Here is a 20,377-nt window from a genome sequence, read left to right as displayed (position 1 = left end):
TGCTAACTTGAGACGGTCGCGCTCTTTAGTGACTCTCCCCAAGAAGTTAGGAATGCAAAATCGAAGAGAAAACATTGATTCTGATGTATTGGGAGCAAAGCAAATTCATTCGGTTTGGATCATGAAGCAGTTAAAAAAAATGGCTGAGGTATTGCTTTTAAAGTCCCGGCCAGTCAAAGGGTAATGAAAGGAAAGTGGTATTCAGGGAAATCGTATTTCGCTCTGTTATTTTACATACTAATTTTTTTTTTGTCATCTAAGTTTACTACAGGCTTGGCTTCGATCTGAAAGAGATCAACACTTGGCTTTGGGGCTTTACATTTGCTAAGTTATTGTGGTTTGTAACTTTCTAGTGCAGGCATTCCCAACTTTCTAGTATTTCCAGTATCTAATAACCCTTCATTCATTCTCCATAGACTGGTTTTAGGTGCATCAGAGAGGGGAGGGGGGTGACTGCTGTGAGATGAATGTTAAAAGGTGTATTCCGCTTTCCAGATATTTCATTCCCCCCCCCCATCCGTTCTTTAGAACCCTGGATATCTTCTTAGCATAAGCTGACTGGGGAGGCTTTAGGAAAGCCTGACCGAAATGTGTTTGCCAAGGCAATGTTACTTACCTACTGCCTTGGCTGTCTAAGGATTTGAATGAACAAAGCACATAAATAGGTGCTTAACTTTAAGCATGTGCAAGACACTTAAACCGACGCTTAACTCTGATCAGGTGCTTGAATGCCCAGGAATCAATGGGATTTAAGCAGGTGCCCCAGTGCTTTGCTGAATCTGGGCCAATGCCACTGTTTTCACCGATATCTGGGATTCTGTCCTGCAGTCACTCTTCAGCAAACCATCCTAGTGACTCCACCTTTTTGTGCCTCTGTTTCCCCTCCTATCCTCTTGTCTATTTAGACTGTAAACTGTTTGGGACTGTCTCTCACTGCGGTTTGTACAGTGCCTAGCACAACAGCAACAATAATAACAACAATAAAATAAATCAAAATTAAGCCAGAAAATATGGAGTACATAAAAAACAACTTCCCCACCCATAAGCGTGCAAGTGAATAGAATGTCTCTGACAAGTGGTGTCTTGAGAGATATACAGTGGGTGAGGTAATATCTTTTATTGGTCCTACTTCTGTTGGTGGAAGAGACAAGCTTTTGAGTTTTCACCAACAAAAGTTTGTCCAATAAAAGATATGACTTTGTTTCTCTCATATCCTGGGACCAACATGGCTACAACAACACTGCAAATAAGTGGTGCTTTGTCCTTTAATAATTTCTTGCCGTAGGTGGGGAGAATGATGGGGGAAGAGAGAGGTCCATAAACAAGATATTCTGTTTTTCATTATTGATACAAATGGGTAGGTTGTTGGATTTCTTTTTTTAACCTTCAAGTAAACTAAATCCAATTCTATACTACCTGTCTTTCATTCAAATCTGAATTGGTGGAAATCGGCATAGCTCCATTCCATTTAAGTTGATTTACATTAGCTGAGGAATTTGGCCTTTCTTTTTTCCTTAATCAAACCAGCTGCATAAGTAGTTTTCAGTTTGATGGGCCCAAACATCTGCAAAATATAAAGGGGTGAATCCTGGCTCCATTGATTTCAATGGCTCCAGGGTTTCACCCCGAAATGTCCACATCTATGAAGATGTGTAACAAAGAGGTTAACAGTAAATTTCAGTGAAAGGGCCCAGAGATCAAAGGTGTTGTCCTCAGTAATCTGGAGGTTTATATAGTTTTACAGTTTAGTTCTATCACATTTGAGTTTGGGTTAATTATTTCTCTCCCATGCACAAAGAACTGACACACCCAGTCTGGCTAGTGTGTCAGCCCCATCTACCATACAGGTAATTTTGCTTTCAGGGTCCTTTTGCCATTAATTCCATAGGAAAGCTGCTTATGGAAAATTGAGCTTTCTGGAAATATATAGTTAGATGGTAACTTTGGTGATAACGGAGAAATTATTTACCTGCTTCCCACACCACCTGGGTGTACTTACCACACACATTCACATCCCCATATACAAATTCTCATCACCACACAAGCACAGGCACAATCACACACCATACACGCACATTCTCACACTCATACCACAAACATACATGCCTCAGATACACACATATACAGCATACACATCTACTCTCACCCACACAAACACACACACTCGTGAACATACAAACATACACACATATACTATAAGCAAATGCACATATTCACATACTCACAGACACTGTACACAAACACATGCACTTACATACACACACCAAACACAAATATACATGGATACTGAAAACATATGCCGACACCAACACAAACATCCATACCCACATACCATACATTTACACTTATACCTCCTCACACATACACATAACCCCATATACATATGCACCACACATGCACACTCGTACCTACACCAAACATAATCACATACATATACATATTATACACAAAAATATACATACAGACACCAAAATGCCATACACAAATAGGAACACGTATGCACCATACACAAATACATGTCCTATTCACAAATACCAACACACATTCTATAGTTGTATACGTAACATATACAAACATGGATATACAGACACACCCATAGACAGACATACACCCAAACCATATACAAACACATATACACATGCTTAACATATACAAACACGGGCATACACACAAAGTGCACAAACACACTCCCATACACACCATGCACAAATACACTCAGGCATACCCCCCACACACACACACTTTATAGCATACACAAGCACACACATGCGCAGCAGCATTCAAACACTGATCTTGTAGTACTTAGGTGACCCTGGGCCCTATAAGACTCTGCAGCAGAGCATTCACATGCAAGAAAGGAGTCAGGGGTCTGGTTGTGGAGTGGGGACCAGGAAAATACTGTGCCACTGCAATGTAATATTCTAGCACCTGAACCCGATCCAGCACCAGCAGCCTCCCTTTGATTTCAGTGGAGATGTGGCCTAAGTCAGAAGTGGAAATTTGCCTCCACACTAGGCCTGCCCCTGGATGTCAACCCTGAAGTCTGGAGGGCAAAATTTACCACTCCCCAGCCCTGCCTCCTCACTGCATTTAGAGGCCTGTACCACAGCCTCAGCCCCCCCTCCCCCCATATTGAATTGGAGAGCTCTGACACCAGTGGAAATGGGCTCCTTTGGTAGCATGGAGGTTGCTCCAATAACGCATGACCTCTGAGTGCCCTTGTTTAACGCATTCAGCCAGACAAAGCCACGGACTGGGGAAGAGCACATCGCAGTTTCTCTGGCTCTTCCTGGGACAGTGCTTGGCTCATCCAAAAGAAGAAGAGCCCCTCCACACCCACCCTCCCCAGCCTAACAGGAGAGGGGAGGGAAAGGCCTTGCTGAAATTTGAGATGATGAAGAAATTGATTTGGAAGAATGCCGCCGGTGACGTTGCAAGATTCAAGTGTCATCTTTGGTGGGCCCTCATTCAAGGCGTATTTAAAATCTGAGTTTTGGATTAGGGCAGGTCTGCCAGGACTAAAATAAAAACCCCTATTTCACAGATTACCACGGACCAATACGAAGCTGTCTCCTAAGCAGAACAGGCCCTGTTTAGAGTCCCAAATATCAGAGGCTCGTTCCACGTCTCAAGACTAAATTGTGGTCTATGTATAATGCAAGCTTTTGAGAGTCGTCTATAACACACATACACAGCCATACTCAAAAACACACAGGCTAAAGCGAAACCTCTGACAAATTCTGCATGTTCATGCCTTTGATATAAGCATCCCTTTGTCTCCTATACTTCAGCATGTAGGTGAATCCAGACTGCCTGGGTCTATTTTCTAGGGAGTTGCTCATGGAAATGCTACATGTTACTTTTTTAGTGCTCAATAGATTGAGACCATGTCAAGAGTTAAAGGAGTAAGATGACAATCACCTATGTCTCATTATTCACGATCAGTTGCACTATACCAGGGAATTTCTTATTTCTGAATGGGGAAATTAATTTTCTTTCTTTCTTTCTTTCCACACATGTATAGATATTGGGAGACACATCCTGTTGTTCCACATTCCTCACAAGAGGAGTAAACCTTGACTTCCATGGCCTTACTTGCCTGAGTAAAGCCAGTATTTCTACCCAGATGCAGACCCCAATAAAATTACAGAGTGCAGAAAAACCTCTCCTCAGTCCCCAGTGTATGATGTATGGAGTGAAATGCCCAGTCAGGATAATTTCTCCAGCCACCAAGACAGAAGTCTGTTTATGAAAGGTTATTAAAGCAAACTTAATTTCCGAAGGTTAGCCATTTGTTTATAGTGTCGGGGTGATTAGACTTAAGGAACTCATCTCATCCCTTTCCTTCCAAATCAGTTTTATAGATTATCTTTGTTAGTTATTTGGACCGTAGCTGCTTTGGAAGTCAATGTCCTCTTTATTTGCTGGCATTGTAACAGAGAAAGTCTGGCAGATTTATGGGTATACGGAGTGTTCCGAAAAATAGACTAAATTAAGTATTCAAGCCATTGAACTGTAAATACAGAGATAGTATCATTTAGCTCTATCCGGGTGAGAAGAGAAAATTGGCAATGGGCTCCATTTTTTGCCAAGACCACATTATTATTTAAACAATACTGAATCATATAAATGAATGCAGTCCTTTTTGGGGGGCACCCAGCAGCTTTTAATGGGAAAACAATTGTCTCTTCTGTTCTTTTGTGTGTGTATTTTAGCCCATCTAACTGGCCATGCATTTTGCCTCCGCTCCAAAGATTTTAGATTTCAAGTGATTCCACCCTCGATTTCTCTAGGCTGACGTTTCCTTTTGCTGCCCCCCGAAAGAAAGTGACCTGCCTTAAGTTAACTTTCTGAGAGAAAAGTCCTCCCAGTAAGAATATAATGACGTTGGTCTTGAACGGATTGGTCCAAACACCGGGCGAGTTTCTTCTGCTTCTTTTTTAAATCGAAGAAACCCACCTAGATTTTGAAGCTCCCATTATAATTACGATGAGGTCGGTTTCTTATTTTTGATTCCAAAGCATTTGAACAGAAACAGCAGCTGTGAAATCTAAAACAATTCTGGTTCTTTTCCAGTTCGATTAATTGGGGGAGGAGGACTCAGATTCCTTGGAAGCACCAGGGTTAGCCAAGATAAATACTGTCTGCATCATAGGATTTTAGCAGTCCCACTAACTATATAAACCTCTCATCGAGGGCAGGGTGTGTGTTTAGATGCTACAGATTCTAATCGTCATGGTTACTGAGGCCACGAGTGTTCTGTTTACATTGCCTGGGTATTTGTTTCTAACAGGCTTGCTTTTTATTAGCCAAAAAAATAAGTGCGCAGGGCTCATGCAAACTTGGAGAACAGTAATGGGACAGCAGAGCCGGATGCTGACTTCGGTGGATGGCAGCTTGCAAAAGTAACACGCCAGCAGTGAGCCGGAGGGCTCCGATGGGTGCTCAGAATTCTTTCCAAGCCTCTTGGAAGTCGTTATGAAAATCGCTCTCAGTTATCGGAAGGAAAGAGGAAGGGTGATGGATACAGCGAAGCCGAAGAGCCCATATGTTACAAGGAAATAGACGCGAAGAGACGGTGTTAGTCTTTTGTTGGTTTATTGTTTGGTGGGGCGTTTTCTAGATCTTCCAAAGCAGAGGATTTTTTAACCTCATGATAAGAAACAGTGGAATTAAATTTGACTCTGCAATCTCTCTCTCTCTCTCTCTCTCTCTCTCTCTCTCTCTCTCTCTCACACACACACACACACACACACACACACACTTACTTTAACCTAATGATTCTCAGCTATCCCCACATCTTGCTCTCCAACCATGCCTGGCATATGCTTAAAAGAAAGAACATGGGAGAGGGCTCTGCCATGCCTACCAGCCCCAGATTGCTAGGATAATGGCATCACACATCCACCACTTTCCCCCTATTCACCCCCAAAGAGAAAACGCCTCGGATTCTTTTTGCCACATGGCTTCTATTTAAAAGGGTGGGGTTCATCCCCGCTCTGCCAACAAAAGAGAGGGCTAGTCAAAGGCTGGCTGGGTTAGGGAGGTTATAGACAGAGCACGTTCAAGCTGTTTCATAACACATGTCAACCAGGATTGCTCGCCCCATGGAGACTAATGTGACTTTAGGCACCCGCACCCTTTCTTCTCCCCTCCCCCACCTCAAACTGCTCCTCTGCTCTGGTACTGAAGGTTTGATCGGATAAGACGAGCCCTTCATCTGCAAATATGGAAAGCCGGACAGAAGAGGGAAAGCCCTTGCCCGAGTTAGTCGCCAGCCATCCGCAGTGACCAAGAGGAGATGTTTTCGGGTGAAGATCTAAAAAGAAGTCGTTTGATAAAAGGGCTAGCGATCAGCTGGAAAGACAAAAAACACAACAAACCCCCGAAAGAATCGCTAGATTGCAGGCCTGGAAATCCTGTGATAAACAGTAACCCAAGAGGGAAAGTGCGCTTTAAAACATCTGCCGGCAGGGCTATAAAACAGTTGGATTTACAGCTTGCCTCTGCCAGACACCCATGTGAAGTCTTTTCAAGGAATTCCCTCTTCACAATGGGCAGGCCAAACCTTGTCTCTACAACCTTGTTGTGTTCTTTAACATCCCCCGAATGGCAGAACACACACACGTACCAGCACAAACACACACCGACAGACACAGACATACAAAAAAACACACTCCCAAACACAGACACATAGAGACAGACATGTACACCCAAACACACACAAAGTCAGATACACAAACAGTCACAGGCACCCACAAACACACACAGATCCACAGAGACATCACCGGCACACAAACACATAGAGCCATGTCCAGACACACACACATATAGGTACACACTGACACTCACAAACACCCACAGGCACTCAACAAACACACACATAGATACACACAGCCATATACACACGCACACAGAGAGCCATGCCCAGACACACACACATAGCAGACATATAGACATGCAAGCACACAAACACACTCTGACAAGCACACACTCACATGGGAGGTTTATCTTCACAATAACCTTTATGCTGCTGGTTCTAAGACTTTTCTACCCATATTAGGGAAAAAAAAGTCTCTTCGCACCCAGAAAGATGGTTTCCAGATAGAGAGGAGAACTGTTTAGATTTAAAGAGAAAAAAAACCCCACAGGTCTTGATGTTTTGCGCCGGGGAGTATAAACACGTCCCAATACTGTATTTCTTCACCAGTAGTGTGGATTATAACAGAAAAGCCAGTACAGCATTTTCTAAACGCTCCAAAAACCCTTGGCGAGGAAAGGAAAGGTTAGGATGACCAGCATGGGGCTACGTCTGTACCTATCCTTCGATTTATGCCATACAAGTTTTATATTGTAAACTGTTAAAACATTCACCATAAAAAGGCAGATCGACAGGGTAAATAAGCCTCTCAGAAGCATCGAGCCGTTATTATACAAATCACGGGTCATCTTCTTCCGATACAGCAATTTTATTCCCACTTTTCCCTCTACATTTCTCCCCCCCTGCAATGCAGCCCCCAGTTTTGTGAAAAGAAAGAAAGAGGAAAGAAAAATCTGAAATAAACTACTTAAGAGTTTCTTTTTTTAAATCACACACACACGAATGCGGGGAAATTCTTTGGGATTTAGCTTCTCGTTTACCTCTTTTCCTTCACATCATCAGCATTTTTTTTTTTGTAATAAACATTTTCATTCTTAAATATGCCCAGGGGGAAGTCAGGACTCTTTAAAACCAAGTCCTAAAACATTTAGCACATTTCAGGCTCCTGCACCCTCACAAAGATATCTCTCTGTATATCCACCCAGGGTCAATTCTCTATACTGAATATATAAATATTCTTATCAAAAGCAAACTTCATACATTCAAAGCCCGTAGAGGCCCATCCTAGCACTGAGGTGAAGTTTATACAACTTTAAACTCAAAGTTGCCCTCCGTTCCTGGGTTTTAAGAAGGAAAACAAGCTAACGGTTAGTGCTTGCTTTCAAACAGGGAGCTAACAAAATAATTATCTAGCTACAGTTAAAATTGTCTCATAGACACCATGGCTTTATTCTGCATGCTTACAGTTGGGATAACTGTCATGCCGGACTATTATTTGTATTTAAAAAAGTGTTAAATTAAAATGATTTAGTGCTGTATATCCTCTGCAACAGAGACACCTAGGACCTGAGTTTGAGTCAGTGAGGTCAATAGGGGTTTGTCCCTGATTTACAGGTTGTCCCCCCCAATTTATTGAAAATACTCCGCAAACCAGGATCTCTATATCTAGGCATTGAAATAAACATGGGGCTTGGAGGGATCGATTTTTTTTTTTACCTGCCAGGACCTCCACAGTCTGGAAAGTGCCTAGAAGGTATTTCCTTAGCTTAGCATCTGAGGGGATTATTTTTTATTATGCAGTTTAGACCCTTTTAAAAGAAAAGTTGTGGGTTCTAATTTGAAGTCAGTTAGAATGCTCTAACAATCCTCCCATCTCGAGACTTTAATAAGAGAGGAGTCTAAGGAGCTGTTGATGGGGCTAGAGACATGGGCTAGATAAAGTTCTACCTCCAGACTTCAGAGCTGTTGCCAAACAAGTAAATTAACCTGCTGGTCCAAACAATTGCTGGGGGATTATACCGTTCCCGAACACGAGACTTCAAGACCCTAGTCAAAGCTCCTTTGTCCTGCTGTCCAAACTTGGGGTCATGACCCAGCTAATGCAAAGCAAACCTGCGAGTAAACACTTTATTGGGTCTTCTTTAAATATTTATAGGTACTTCAGGGGAACTGGTTTTGGGGGATTTCAGAGAAGCCAGACAGACGTTTTGCTGCATGCACGCCCCAGAAGTAAGCCAAACCGTATCTAGCCATTGCAAATAAAATAACCATGATTTCATGCCAACCCAGAGAGCAGGTTGCTTCTAATTTGTAGGTCTTTCTGAAGGTTAATCAACTTCGAGGCTATGTGGGTGTGTGATGCCTTTTAATTCTGTCTCTATATATGTGAAGTTTTGTATATATGAATGTACATGTAAAATACACACACGTGCATAAACATACACATGTTTGGGTGTGTATATGTGTGTGTGTAAAGCATCTCTGCTTTTAATTCTCCAAATATATGTGGGTAGGTGGGTGGGTAGATGTCTTTCAGCATGTATAGGTGGGTGCATATATTTTTAATTCTCCGTGTGTGTGCGCGCGCGTGTGTGCATGCATGCACTTTTAATTCTGTGTGTGTGCTTTTAATTTGCAAGCCTCTTGCTCGTGGGACACTTGCACTCAGAAGCTGCCAAGCACTTTAAGCTTCTGCTTAATAATAACGTCATGAATGGAAAATAAATGCATTCGGGTGTGATTCAGTGAGGTTCACAGGGAGCAGACAGCGCGGAGCACTTTATGGAGGAATAAGTTTGGATGTGGGGAGCGGGTAGATAAAAACAACATGCTTCCTTAGAAAAAAGAAGTAGCGGAAGAGATTCACCTTGGCAATATTTTTTGATACTCTGTAATGAATTAATTCCTCTATCCCATGCTGGAGCATCCCTTTTGCTTGTGTTATAATTGGTATTTTATGCTCGTGGGGGGCTATTTATTATACCCTCCTCTTTATTTGAAACTCGACTTTAGTTACTTTCTACTCTATTTACTAGAGAAGTTGGCCGTCTTTGTAGTAAAGGTTAATTTTTTCAGAGGTATATTGTCCTCAATAATTTCACTTTTCCTGAGAAACAATAAGTATGAGGCATAAATAATCATTCTGAGGAGAAGGGGGGAGGGTGGCAGTTAACATCTAAGCCCCAGAGAAATGAAATGGTTTAGCTGAAAACGTAATAACACAGATATTTATGAGTGACTAAACAGACCCAAGCAGAACTGACAGCAATCGCAGTGAGCCCATCAGAACTAAACTTCATGAAAAATCCTAAAGTTTGAAGTAGTCATTGAAGTAACACCGATCTCGCGTCACACTCAGTAATATCTGTACACGACACAAACATTGCAGTCTCTATATAGTCCGAGTTATTGTTCTGGGCGACCCCTCAATTATTTCTATGTTGCTGTTTGCTCCCCAGAAAGAGTTAGACAAACGACAAATATTGCCGAACAGTGTGTAAGATTTGGCGGCAGAACAACAAATGACTCCTTTAACAGAGGAAAGAAGAAATGGGGAGATCCCTAGTACAGACAAAAAGTGAAGAAAATAAAATGATCAAAATATCCCTGAAAAAATGAATTCCAGAAACAGCTAAAGATTTTAATACGAAGATTTTTTTAAAAACTTTTTTCTTGTTTTAAACTATCTATCTATCTATCTATCTATCTATCTATCTATCTATCTATCTATCTATCTATCATATGGATCAAGAAATTATACAGTACATATGCTGGATTAGGTAGCAAGAGAAATGTTAATTTAAGAATGAAGAAAAAATTAATTTAGGAAAAGTGAGTAATTTACAAAGCAATATTTAATTCCCTCCGTAGAAATAAACCTCTCTCTCTCTCTCTCTTGAAAATATGGCTGAGTTCGGAAAATACTTTTCCACGTCCGAAGACAATCTATATGAAATGAAACAAACAAATAGAAAAGGGTGGCATTTGCCAGAAACTGTTAATACCATTAACATAACGGCTGCTGGCTATTTGTAAGGAAATACTAGGCTTCCACTAAAGTCCCAAAATGTTTGGTTTGGTACCTTGCCCATCAAAATAAATCATAAGGACAGATTAGGAAGTACATAAAACTATATCTCTGGATAATGATATTCGAGACCACAATAAATATAAGTTACACGTTCGAGGTGTTGTCAGTTACGGTTGCAAACCAGAAACTCTTTCACTTAACCCTGGCTGGAGGTTTGTCTGTTAATTACAATTAACAGTGCAGACGAACATTTTAAAACTACGTGAGAGATAAAAGGACACAAGTGGTCGTAAAGACCTGGGATATTATATTAACTGAAGAGCCTGGAAGTTAAACTATGCCCTTTCTGTGTATTAGCCCGAGGGCAAAAGGGGAGGGGGGAAATGTGTGTGTATATATATCCTCTATATATACTGGAAAAGTTCTCATAAAACTGAAGCCACTTAGTGGAATGGCTGAAGGCCCTTGTTTGTGGGAAGTTATCTTCCCAAGCATCTCTGGAGCTGTTGTTTTTTAACAGCCAATACAGGAAACTAAGTTTCACAGCTTCTTGAACTACATTTAACAGAGGTTCCTTCAAGAGTCTGTATACAAGGGCTTTCTAACGCCTTTTTATAGCTAGTTAAAGCCTTATAAACTGCTTCTCACTCCCGGTAGAACTGTAATCCTTCAAGAGGTAGCTGAAAGGGGAAACAACAAAATTTAGCAGGTCATCTGCAAGCAAATGGGACTAGAAGAAAATGAGTTAAAATAAACTGACCTGAGATGTTAATTTGATCCTCGAGAAACATTTTGTGGTTGCTGATGTTACTGTTATAGCCCGGTAATAAAAGTGGAGAGAATATCCAATCACCGAACAATGCAAGAGACAGTTTGAGGGGGGGGAAAGACCCCACATGATGCTAAAGCTACATGTGCCGAGGTAAATCTGGAACATCGAGCATTGAAATGAAAGAGCATCTAATCTTCGAACTCGGTCTGATGGGGATGCAGCCCCTTGCACCGGATCTATACGTGCCATGGTGTAGCTGGAGCATTTTGCACGCCTAAATAGAATCAAATATTGCTTCCCCTCCAACACGGAATTGTCTCTCTTCTCGCTCGATTGCATTTACATCCTGATTATAATCAGTTTACAAACTTCCCCTTCTTTTTTAAAGTGCAAAGCTACTTACTTGGAGTTGGCTACTTTGATCTGGTCATAGGGTAGCCAGTTGGGAAATAAGCTCTGGGAAGGCGGGAAGTGAGAAGAGAGATTTGGCCGTAACTTCACCCTTCTTCCTTTTCTCTTGGATTATTTTGGTGACAACACAATGCGATAACACGCATTGAATCTCTCCCCCCCATTACTATGGCAAAATCTACAAAGACGCTAAACAGTAGTGGTGCCTCTAAATCTATGTAGAGAGACACAGAAGGTACACGTTGTGAGACCTACCCAGGTCAGGGGGGCTTAGAGGTCAGCCTGCCTGGCTAGAATAAAGCTGATGGAATAGAAAAGTTGTCCTTTCAGTGAACCCATTTTTGCCATTTACCCGAACTTCAATAAAGTATCTTTCAGGCTCTCAACATGGAGGCGTCAAGGGGCTAAAAAGGGACTATGGCGCAGGCTGTTTGTAGCTAGGAACATTATTTTTTTTCTTCCCCCTGCTGCCTGGCTATATAATGCATTCATAATCTCCCTCCATGCCAGGAATTGTGTCATGGCCAAGTCTAAAGGCTAAGTGAGATGCTAAATAATACTCATTATAAGGCGGAGAAGAGGTGAAAAAGTAAAGTTAGTCTCAGAGCAAAGATCAGGGGCAGAAAAGTAGGTAGAAGAATGCCCAGGCATAAATGTGTTGCTGTTTATTATTGAATATGCAGACTATACAGATGAAAACGTGATTAATGCTTCCTTAGCTTCCTCATCAGACACACAGAGACAACACACACACACACACAACAACAAAAGTCTCATCGCATTCAGAGCGATTCCCCTCTCAAAATACTCCGTTATAATTCATCAAGTTCTGATGCAAAGGGGGCGGGGGGAAGTGGATCAAACTTTAAACAGAAATATTTGCACCCCATCCCCCCCACTAGCCTCCATTTAGTCTGCAGAACTAGCACATGTGGGTTTCCACTGATATATACACACACACACAGGTTGCCTGGCTCTGAGTTGCCAATTCAACTTTGTAACAGCACCATTATTCCAAGGTTAGGACTTCTCAGCCTTTGTGTTCTTTACAATGTATATGCACGGGGGATGTGTTTGAAGACAGTGTCTCTAACCTCAAGTAAAAGCTCACTTTTTTTTTTTTAAACAAGAAAGCCACAGGAAGATGGTTTGTTATAGATTATCTGGCTAATTCACTTGATTATCTATAAAAAGAACTTAAACACCATTTTTGGTTTGTTTTTCCAGGTAAAGTGTGTGAGATTGTTACAGGCAAGGGATCATAGGAAGGGGGAAAATTACAACTAACTCATAACACATAACCTCTGCTTGGAGATGGAAATGTTTAAAGAGCACTATAGACTGGATGTCTATTTACTATGGCAACATTTTTCTCCATTCTCACTCTTATATTAATGTGAGTGTGGAGGACTGATGGGCTTACACTCTCTATTATAAATAATCATAATCTATATTCTCCTTTCAGCATTTCTCTCACCAACTATCACAGTAGGTTCTAAGACCATTATTTGTTGAAGGGAACACTATATATATATATATATATTTAAGAGCCAGTAAATAAATAAATAACATTTAAAAGCAAATAAAATAAAAATAAAGGTGACAAAAAAGATTCCCCTATCCCAATTACTTTAACTCAGATTTGATCATCTTTGTTCTGGGGGAGGGATAAAGAGATCTAATCATCTGGCTTACTACTCTAATGCAAGGAATGGAGATAGTGCTACATGTCTGAAAAATACATTTCTTTAAACAGGCCTATCTGAAAATCTGGTACCCCTATAGACTGGGACAGTGGTTCTGAAACGGACATAGTGGAAAGTTACAATAGACTGGGGCCTACAAAACGGCTATGTATAACTTCCCCATTTGCACACAACTCTTCCTTACAGTTATCTCATCCTTCCATGAAAGTAAACAAACATTCAGCTTTAGGAACACATTTCTCTCTAAGATATCCAAGTAATTCTCAATTTGGATAATTTAGTCAAAATCCAAAAGAAGAATGCCTTATTTATTTATTTATTTATTTATTTATTTTGCCAAACCTTTCACTGTGTCTGGAAGAAGATGAAAAGAAACCTATTGGCTTTTATGAACGAGCTGGTTAACATCATCTTCCAACAACAACAACAACAACAAACAAAACAAACAGACAAAAACAGAAGTGTAGAGACAGAGAAAAAATCAGACAACCTTTATATTAGAAAAGGGGAAACCAGAGACAGATGAATGATATTCTAACCCAAACATACATCACTGTTCCTTTCTCAAAACAAGATTCCCCCCCACCCCCTCCCAAGTATATGCTTGACTGGAAGAATCTGAGATTGAAACTCGCTGACCAAATTGTGATGTCATAAAATCTAGAGTACAGAGTTATTTTTATATGTTTGTTTAGACTTAATTTAAGCAGTAACTCGTGCACATGGCATTAATATCACAATCCCAGGATTTTTTTTCTCAGGGCAAGGGGAATGTTGAGAGTAAAATAAGCCACCAGACATTTAGGTAAAACTAATTTACATTCACTGGTTTATTGAACACTGGGACTTTCACATACACACTAAAACTCTTTATTGCAAGTTTACAATCATCATGTAAAATCAGTCCAAAAACACAAGTAACCACGACAAAAAAACTAGCTACTGACTTTGTTTAAACCTTGCTCTTTTTTAAATATGTCACTAGCCTTCTCTTTCCTTCCCCCCCACTCCCGCTTCTCACATTTTAAAGCAATTACTCGCTCAACCTGATTAGTGTGATTTTTCCCCCTTTTTAATCATGATTTTTTTTTTTTTAGCTTTTTCACATTTATGCAAAAGAACTTCAAAGCTCCATTTGATTCTCCTTAGATCATTGTGCATTTATAATGCAGAGGGCAAAATACCTACATTCTTTTGGTTTTGTTGTTTTTGATTATTCTTATTTGTTCATTAAATAATCTAACAGAACATTGACCTTTCCCATCCCCCCCTCCCTTCCTCGCCCCTTAAAAAATAAATAAAACCCTGAAATGGCGTAAAAAAAAAAACCTGCAGGTACTCGATCACCTGGGTTCATGCTATGTTACATGCATCTAAAAGCCTGTGGTCTTAGAGAAGACCTCATTGTTGTTGTTTTTTATACGCACAGGAAAACTACAAGAAAAGAACCAAAATATATATATATATATATTAGATTCTATAAATAATCAGAGTCAATTTTGTGTGTGTGATATTGTTTATAACCTTGTGATATCCTCTGCTCGCTGATCCGGAGTTGTACCCGGTGATAGTTCCTCGCTGGGAGCAGCGTTAGCAGCAGAAATGGTGCCCGCGGATGAATTAGATGGAGCCGAGGATCTGACTTTGGTATTGGGCAACCTGTGGTCTTTTTTCCATTTCATCCGCCTGTTCTGAAACCAGATTTTGATCTGCCTTTCCGAGAGACACAAGGAGTGAGCGATTTCTATGCGCCTCCGCCTAGTCAGGTACCTGTTATAGTGAAACTCCTTTTCCAACTCCAAGACCTGCTGCCTTGTATACGCAGTCCTGGAGCGTTTGGGCTCGCCTCCATTGTAATTGGGGTTCACTGGAAAAGCAAAGATTAGCATGAATCGAGAGAGAGAAGAAGACAGACCAACGAGGGAGAGAGAGACAGGAAATCCAGAGTGGCTCAGGGAAAAGTAATCAGCTAAATGGGTTATAAAGAACTTCTGGCAGCCCCAAGACTTTCTATTCTAATAAGAAGGGGTTTCCCTGGCTCCAAAGACTGAATTATTTATGCACCTCTTACAAAGCTTTAGGAGTTTCACACACACATAACGGAATGAACCACATGGCTGGGGCTGCCCAGACAAGCCTGGCTATAAAATTTATGGTGGGTGTAATTACCCATTCCGAGTCGTAAATCCCGCTCAATTGTGCTAACCCAAAGACTCTCATGGAAGGGAAGGAAATAAAAAAAAAGAGAGAGGGAGCGAGAGAGAGAGAGAGAGAGAGAGAGCATGGTGTGAAAATAGGAGGAAGACAGAACAGAGGGAGAGAAAAAAAAGTTGCCTACCAGTACTGACGTGGATTTTTTTCATCCATGGATAGACTATAGGTTGCTTAGAAGCTGTGCTGTTAGGATGCTCGGGGTTTGGCTGGTTGCAGGCTGGAGGGGCCGGGGAAGGAGATGTGGAAGAGCTGGAAAGAGCAGTCTGCTCACAGAGCTGCTGAGGTTTCTCTGGGAGGTGGTGGCCTCCTTGTGTTTGCCCATGGCCCCTTTGGTGCGCCGCTGGGTTGCCGGGAGCTTGGATGTTGGCACAGCTGTACGGGCGCTCGGGGTAGTTGGGTCTCGGTGGTGGGTACAATTCTTGATGATGGTGCTGAAAGCTGGACTCCCTTGTCCGGCTGTAATATTCCGGACTGTGGTCTGGGATGTAATTATTTTGCGAATATTCCTCGCATGGAGGAAATTTCGGATCGATGTAGTTAGAGTCCATCAAATAGGAGCTCATGATCATTAATTTCTGGAGTGGAAAATAATTTTTCTCGCTTTGTCGTTTTTCTGCTCCATAAAGCCCTCCTACAAGCTGGCGACCCCGTAAAGTTACTTTCACCATGTGACTCCCGTATCCAATCACACCAGCCAGCCTAGTCCCCGGATAAGGAACCAAAAGCTTTTTCAAAATGTATCCAATTTGGGTGTGTGTGTGTGTGTTTTGTTGTTGTTTGTTTGTGTGTGTGATCTCAAAACGCGGAGCAAAAGGGTCAGGATGGTGAGCAGGATCAAACAACCCCCTTTTCTTCCTTCTCCCCTCCCCCAAAAGACAAATGTGTAAGGAAAAAGGAAAGAATGAAATCCTACCTGGTTTTTTATTTTTATTTTTTTTAAAAGGGGACGGGAGGAAATGTGGCGAATATTCTTCATAATACCCCCCCACCCCGCCGCAGGCTGGATTTTAGAAATCTCTTCAGAGTAGGATTTCCCCCCTCCCCCAGATCTTGCAGAGATCAACAACAGAACAAGCCTTAATTATGAAGATCAACCAGCACTTTACCCTGCATAGAATAAGACATGCTCAGAATATGTTGAATTATTTCACTTCAAAGAAATGCTAGGGGACAAAACTGCCGCTTTCCCACCCCTAAAGAACACAGGGCAGGTTAGTGCTATGGCCAGTAAATGTATTTCCCCTACCCAAAATGGAATATTGTTAACATGTATCACTGGATGGGGGAGGGGAGGGAAGGGACCAAGTCACCTGAGTGGTAAAAGTGAATATGAAAATCATGGTTGTGTAATTTAGAAATCTCCCAGTGCTCCCAATCTTGGCTTAAGAGATACCTCATTTCCTTGGAAACTGATAGGATCTATTTGTATATTAACGACCACAGCTACACAGACTTTCCACCCACTCAGAAGGCAGGAGTGCTTTTGGAGTGACAACCTTTCTTTACTTGTAGAACTACTTGTGTGTGTTTTCTTCCTGCTGGCTTTTGGAGGTGGATGGTGCTTTGTTTTCGTCACTCAAAACTCTGTCCTTTCCCGTCTGTCAAAGCTCCACGTAATATACATACTTACATGTAAATGAACATACATATATGTGAAATAGACAGATAGAAATGTGGCTCACAGCTCCACATCCAGCCATAGGATTAGTTTCCCTTGCAACGTTCATTCAAAAGACCCATTGAACCAGCTGCTTTAACAGGGGGGGGGGGAAGGTTGAGATCTCTGTAACATATATAAAAATGGCTCCTCTCCCCAGGTGTTAGGACAAATAGACGCCCTGGTCAGGTACAGAAACTGGAAATCGATGTACATATTTTGCAGTTATTGCAATTAAGGGCTTCCACTAAACAGAGGGGCAGAGGGATCGGATTAATCCCTTTTCCTGCTTGATAACAATTATAGTTGAAAATCCTAGCTTGCAGGGCATTGCCATATTTTACTTGATAACAATAAAAGTGGCACATAAAGTTAACTGTTTATGTTTTATTTATTAGATTAAACGTGCCAGCGGTGTCGGAGGCTTTTGGCTCGTTGTTACAGTCTTTATGGGGTTGTAAAACTCCATAAATCAGTCACATGAAATGGTTGGGGCTCTTTGTGCTGTTGGCTGAGACTTCTGCTGTTTCTTCGGTGTATGAAAAGTAATAATGTGATTTTATTATTATTATTATTAGCCTCAGCCCCAATTATCATGATTATTCAGTCTACCTTTAACAAGCCACCCCCACGCTGCCCTGGCAGAAGCTCAGGCTGCTTTGCACTTGAATAACTACCTTTGAAAATGACATAACCAGTATTTGAGGATTTAATTAGAACAGCTGCAATTAAGGGAATCAAAGGAAAGCAGAACTTTACAAGTCTCTGGCATCGTCCATATACTCCCCTAGAGACGAATTTGTGACTCTCAAATGCTCACACAAATTCGATTCTACAGGGTACATATAGACGACTGTATAATTTGGCACTTGTGGTGCTGAGGTTTGGGGGGTGAGGAGGGAAAGGATTGCACTTCAACAAATAATGCTCTCTGGCTGGAGGAAAGTTGGAGAGTATGCAAAGGTCACTGACTTTAGCACGTTGCTTAAGATGTTTACAGATATGGTATGCTTTGCATATTTGTGACTGCGTTTCCTACCTACACAGAGACTCAGACCCATATATTTTGGCACGGTTACACGTGAAAACTCATTTGCCATTTTTATTATTACCTCGCATTTATTGTTTTTATTGGCATCTTTTTTCCCATGGCCTGACTAATTGCTTACCCAGCGTATTGACAAAGATGAGCCTTTCTTTATTAAAGTTAGATATGCTCCATCTCTGGATATAAGCAGCAGAATTCTCTCTCTCTAAAGAAAAGTGACAGAGAGGATGGGGGAAGAATCTAGAGTATGCAAAAGACATTAATGGAAATGTATTCTGGTATTCAAAACATTGATTTCAATCTACTCAATACATTCCTTTTCACTAGCTATATCTCATGCTGTCTAAACGCCTTGGACTCATACAGGATTTTGACATTTATTGTTCATATTGATGCAAAAACTTTATTCCAAGGCTGTGGGGGTATTGAATAAAGATGTAGAGTTAATAAAGTAATTTTTACCTAGGCATGTCTTTTTAATGTATGAATCTCGGTAAGTCCCAGATCAGAGGGAAAATTTTTTTTTTCTACAGGTAGTTCTCTAAGAACATGCTAGGTGGTTATCATAAACAACAACAACTAAAGAGTTCAAAAATCTAAGGCGTGAAGGTCACCCAAACCAATTTCTACCAATGAGTTACAGACCTGCAGTTCGAAGGCTTAAAAAACCCTGTGGCTCACTGTTCCAGATGGCCAAGGGAGAACTGCAATTTTATTTCAATGATTTGTTATTCTTACAACCTTGGGACTTAATTTCAAATATATTTTTTAAAAGGTTTCATTTAAAGAAGAGCCTGGCCCTTTAGCCTGGTCAATCTAAATTCATTCCCCTTTCTATTTTAGTTTCTTCACATTATATTTAAGGAGTGCACAAATATATTTCTCCTCTCACTTGTCTGCTGTTTTCTTTTCTTTTCTTTTCTTTTTTCCCCCTTTTCTTTCTTTGGTTTTTTTTTTTTAGTGGAGTTTTTAGATGTGTCTTTTGCTTTAAGAGCTTTGCAGAATTTTTGTCTCCATAAAATAAGTCTGCAAGGACGTGTGAAGAATAGTTGTACAAGAATCTGACTCTTTTGTCTATAAACCTTCCCTCCCAGCCCTCTCTTTCTCTTCAATTTCCCCCAGCCAACACAACAATGTCGACAAACAGTTTTGGACTGACAACGCCAAGAGAAATATAGCACCTCGAAAAAATAATTTCTGGTCTTTATTTCCTTCTCTACCCAGGAATCGGGTTGCAAAATATAGATCTGGTTACCATTTCAAGAACATTTTTGAGTACAAAGCGCCTTTCTGACAGTACTGAAGAAAAATAAGTGACTATTGTCTCTGAGGATTCATTGTCTTAGCTATTACCATACTGACCGTTTGGTAACCTGTACCTCAAGCCATTAGCAATCTGTGCATCCTAGAAAAATGAAGTACCTATCTACTGGGGTTTTGTTATTCAATGTTTAATAATAATAATAATAAAACAACAACCCTCACACTATGAACTATCTCTTCTTGAGATTCATAGGCAGGAAATAAATTTTTGAGTAGAGTTTTATTTCAAGCATTTAAGGGTTTATTTTAACGTGATTATTATACAATAAGTTACATTAATGTGTGTGCTGGGGGGGGGGAGAAGACTGATAGTTTCTTGCAGGAAAAAAATAGTTGGTTTCTCTGTGACATATGCAATGACATGTAATTAATTAAATTTTAATTTTTCTAACAACTTGAAAGCGGTAAGGGCAAAAAGACCTTTCCTTTTTGTTCTTTCATAATGCAAATAGACAGGTCTAATTTATGCAAAGAAATATGCAAATGTTTAATTGATTTTTTCTTAAATCTGTTGTCAGTAAAAGTAATGAATCGGCCTAAAACGATTTTAATAACCAGAACATGTCACGAGAAGTACTAGCCTTCACATTTTTCTTTTTAGCCTCTTTAGTCTCA

At 40.7% G+C, this 20,377-nt stretch overlaps 1 protein-coding gene and 1 long non-coding RNA gene across 3 annotated transcripts in view; both read right to left on the bottom strand.

Moving 5' to 3' along the window:
• LOC137140854 (uncharacterized) overlaps positions 1-20,377 on the bottom strand; it is a 67,335-nt gene that overhangs the window by 13,411 nt on the left and 33,547 nt on the right. The gene's annotated exons all lie outside the window — the stretch shown is intronic.
• Positions 14,333-17,443, bottom strand: HOXC4 (homeobox C4). Its single transcript, XM_067529483.1, has 2 exons — positions 15,859-17,443; positions 14,333-15,387 (listed from the first exon to the last, which is right to left on the bottom strand). The coding sequence occupies exons 1-2, from the start codon at positions 16,400-16,402 to the stop codon at positions 15,038-15,040; spliced, it is 894 nt and encodes a 297-aa protein (XP_067385584.1). The 5' UTR covers positions 16,403-17,443; the 3' UTR covers positions 14,333-15,037.

Source organism: Emydura macquarii, unplaced genomic scaffold (genome assembly GCF_026122565.2).
Source record: "Emydura macquarii macquarii isolate MOO-44397 ecotype Brisbane River unplaced genomic scaffold, CSIRO-AGI_Emac_v2 contig_2994, whole genome shotgun sequence".
Taxonomy (NCBI): Eukaryota; Metazoa; Chordata; order Testudines; family Chelidae; genus Emydura; species Emydura macquarii.
This window is presented reverse-complemented; position numbering and strand designations above follow the sequence as displayed.

Coding starts and splice junctions, on each gene's coding strand:
- HOXC4 (XM_067529483.1), bottom strand. CDS start 16,402: ATGGTGAAAGTAACTTTACGGGGTCGCCAGCTTGTAGGAGGGCTTTAT. Junction 15,388..15,858: donor AAAAATCCACGTCAGTACTG/GTAGGCAACTTT, acceptor TTGCTTTTCCAG/TGAACCCCAATTACAATGGA.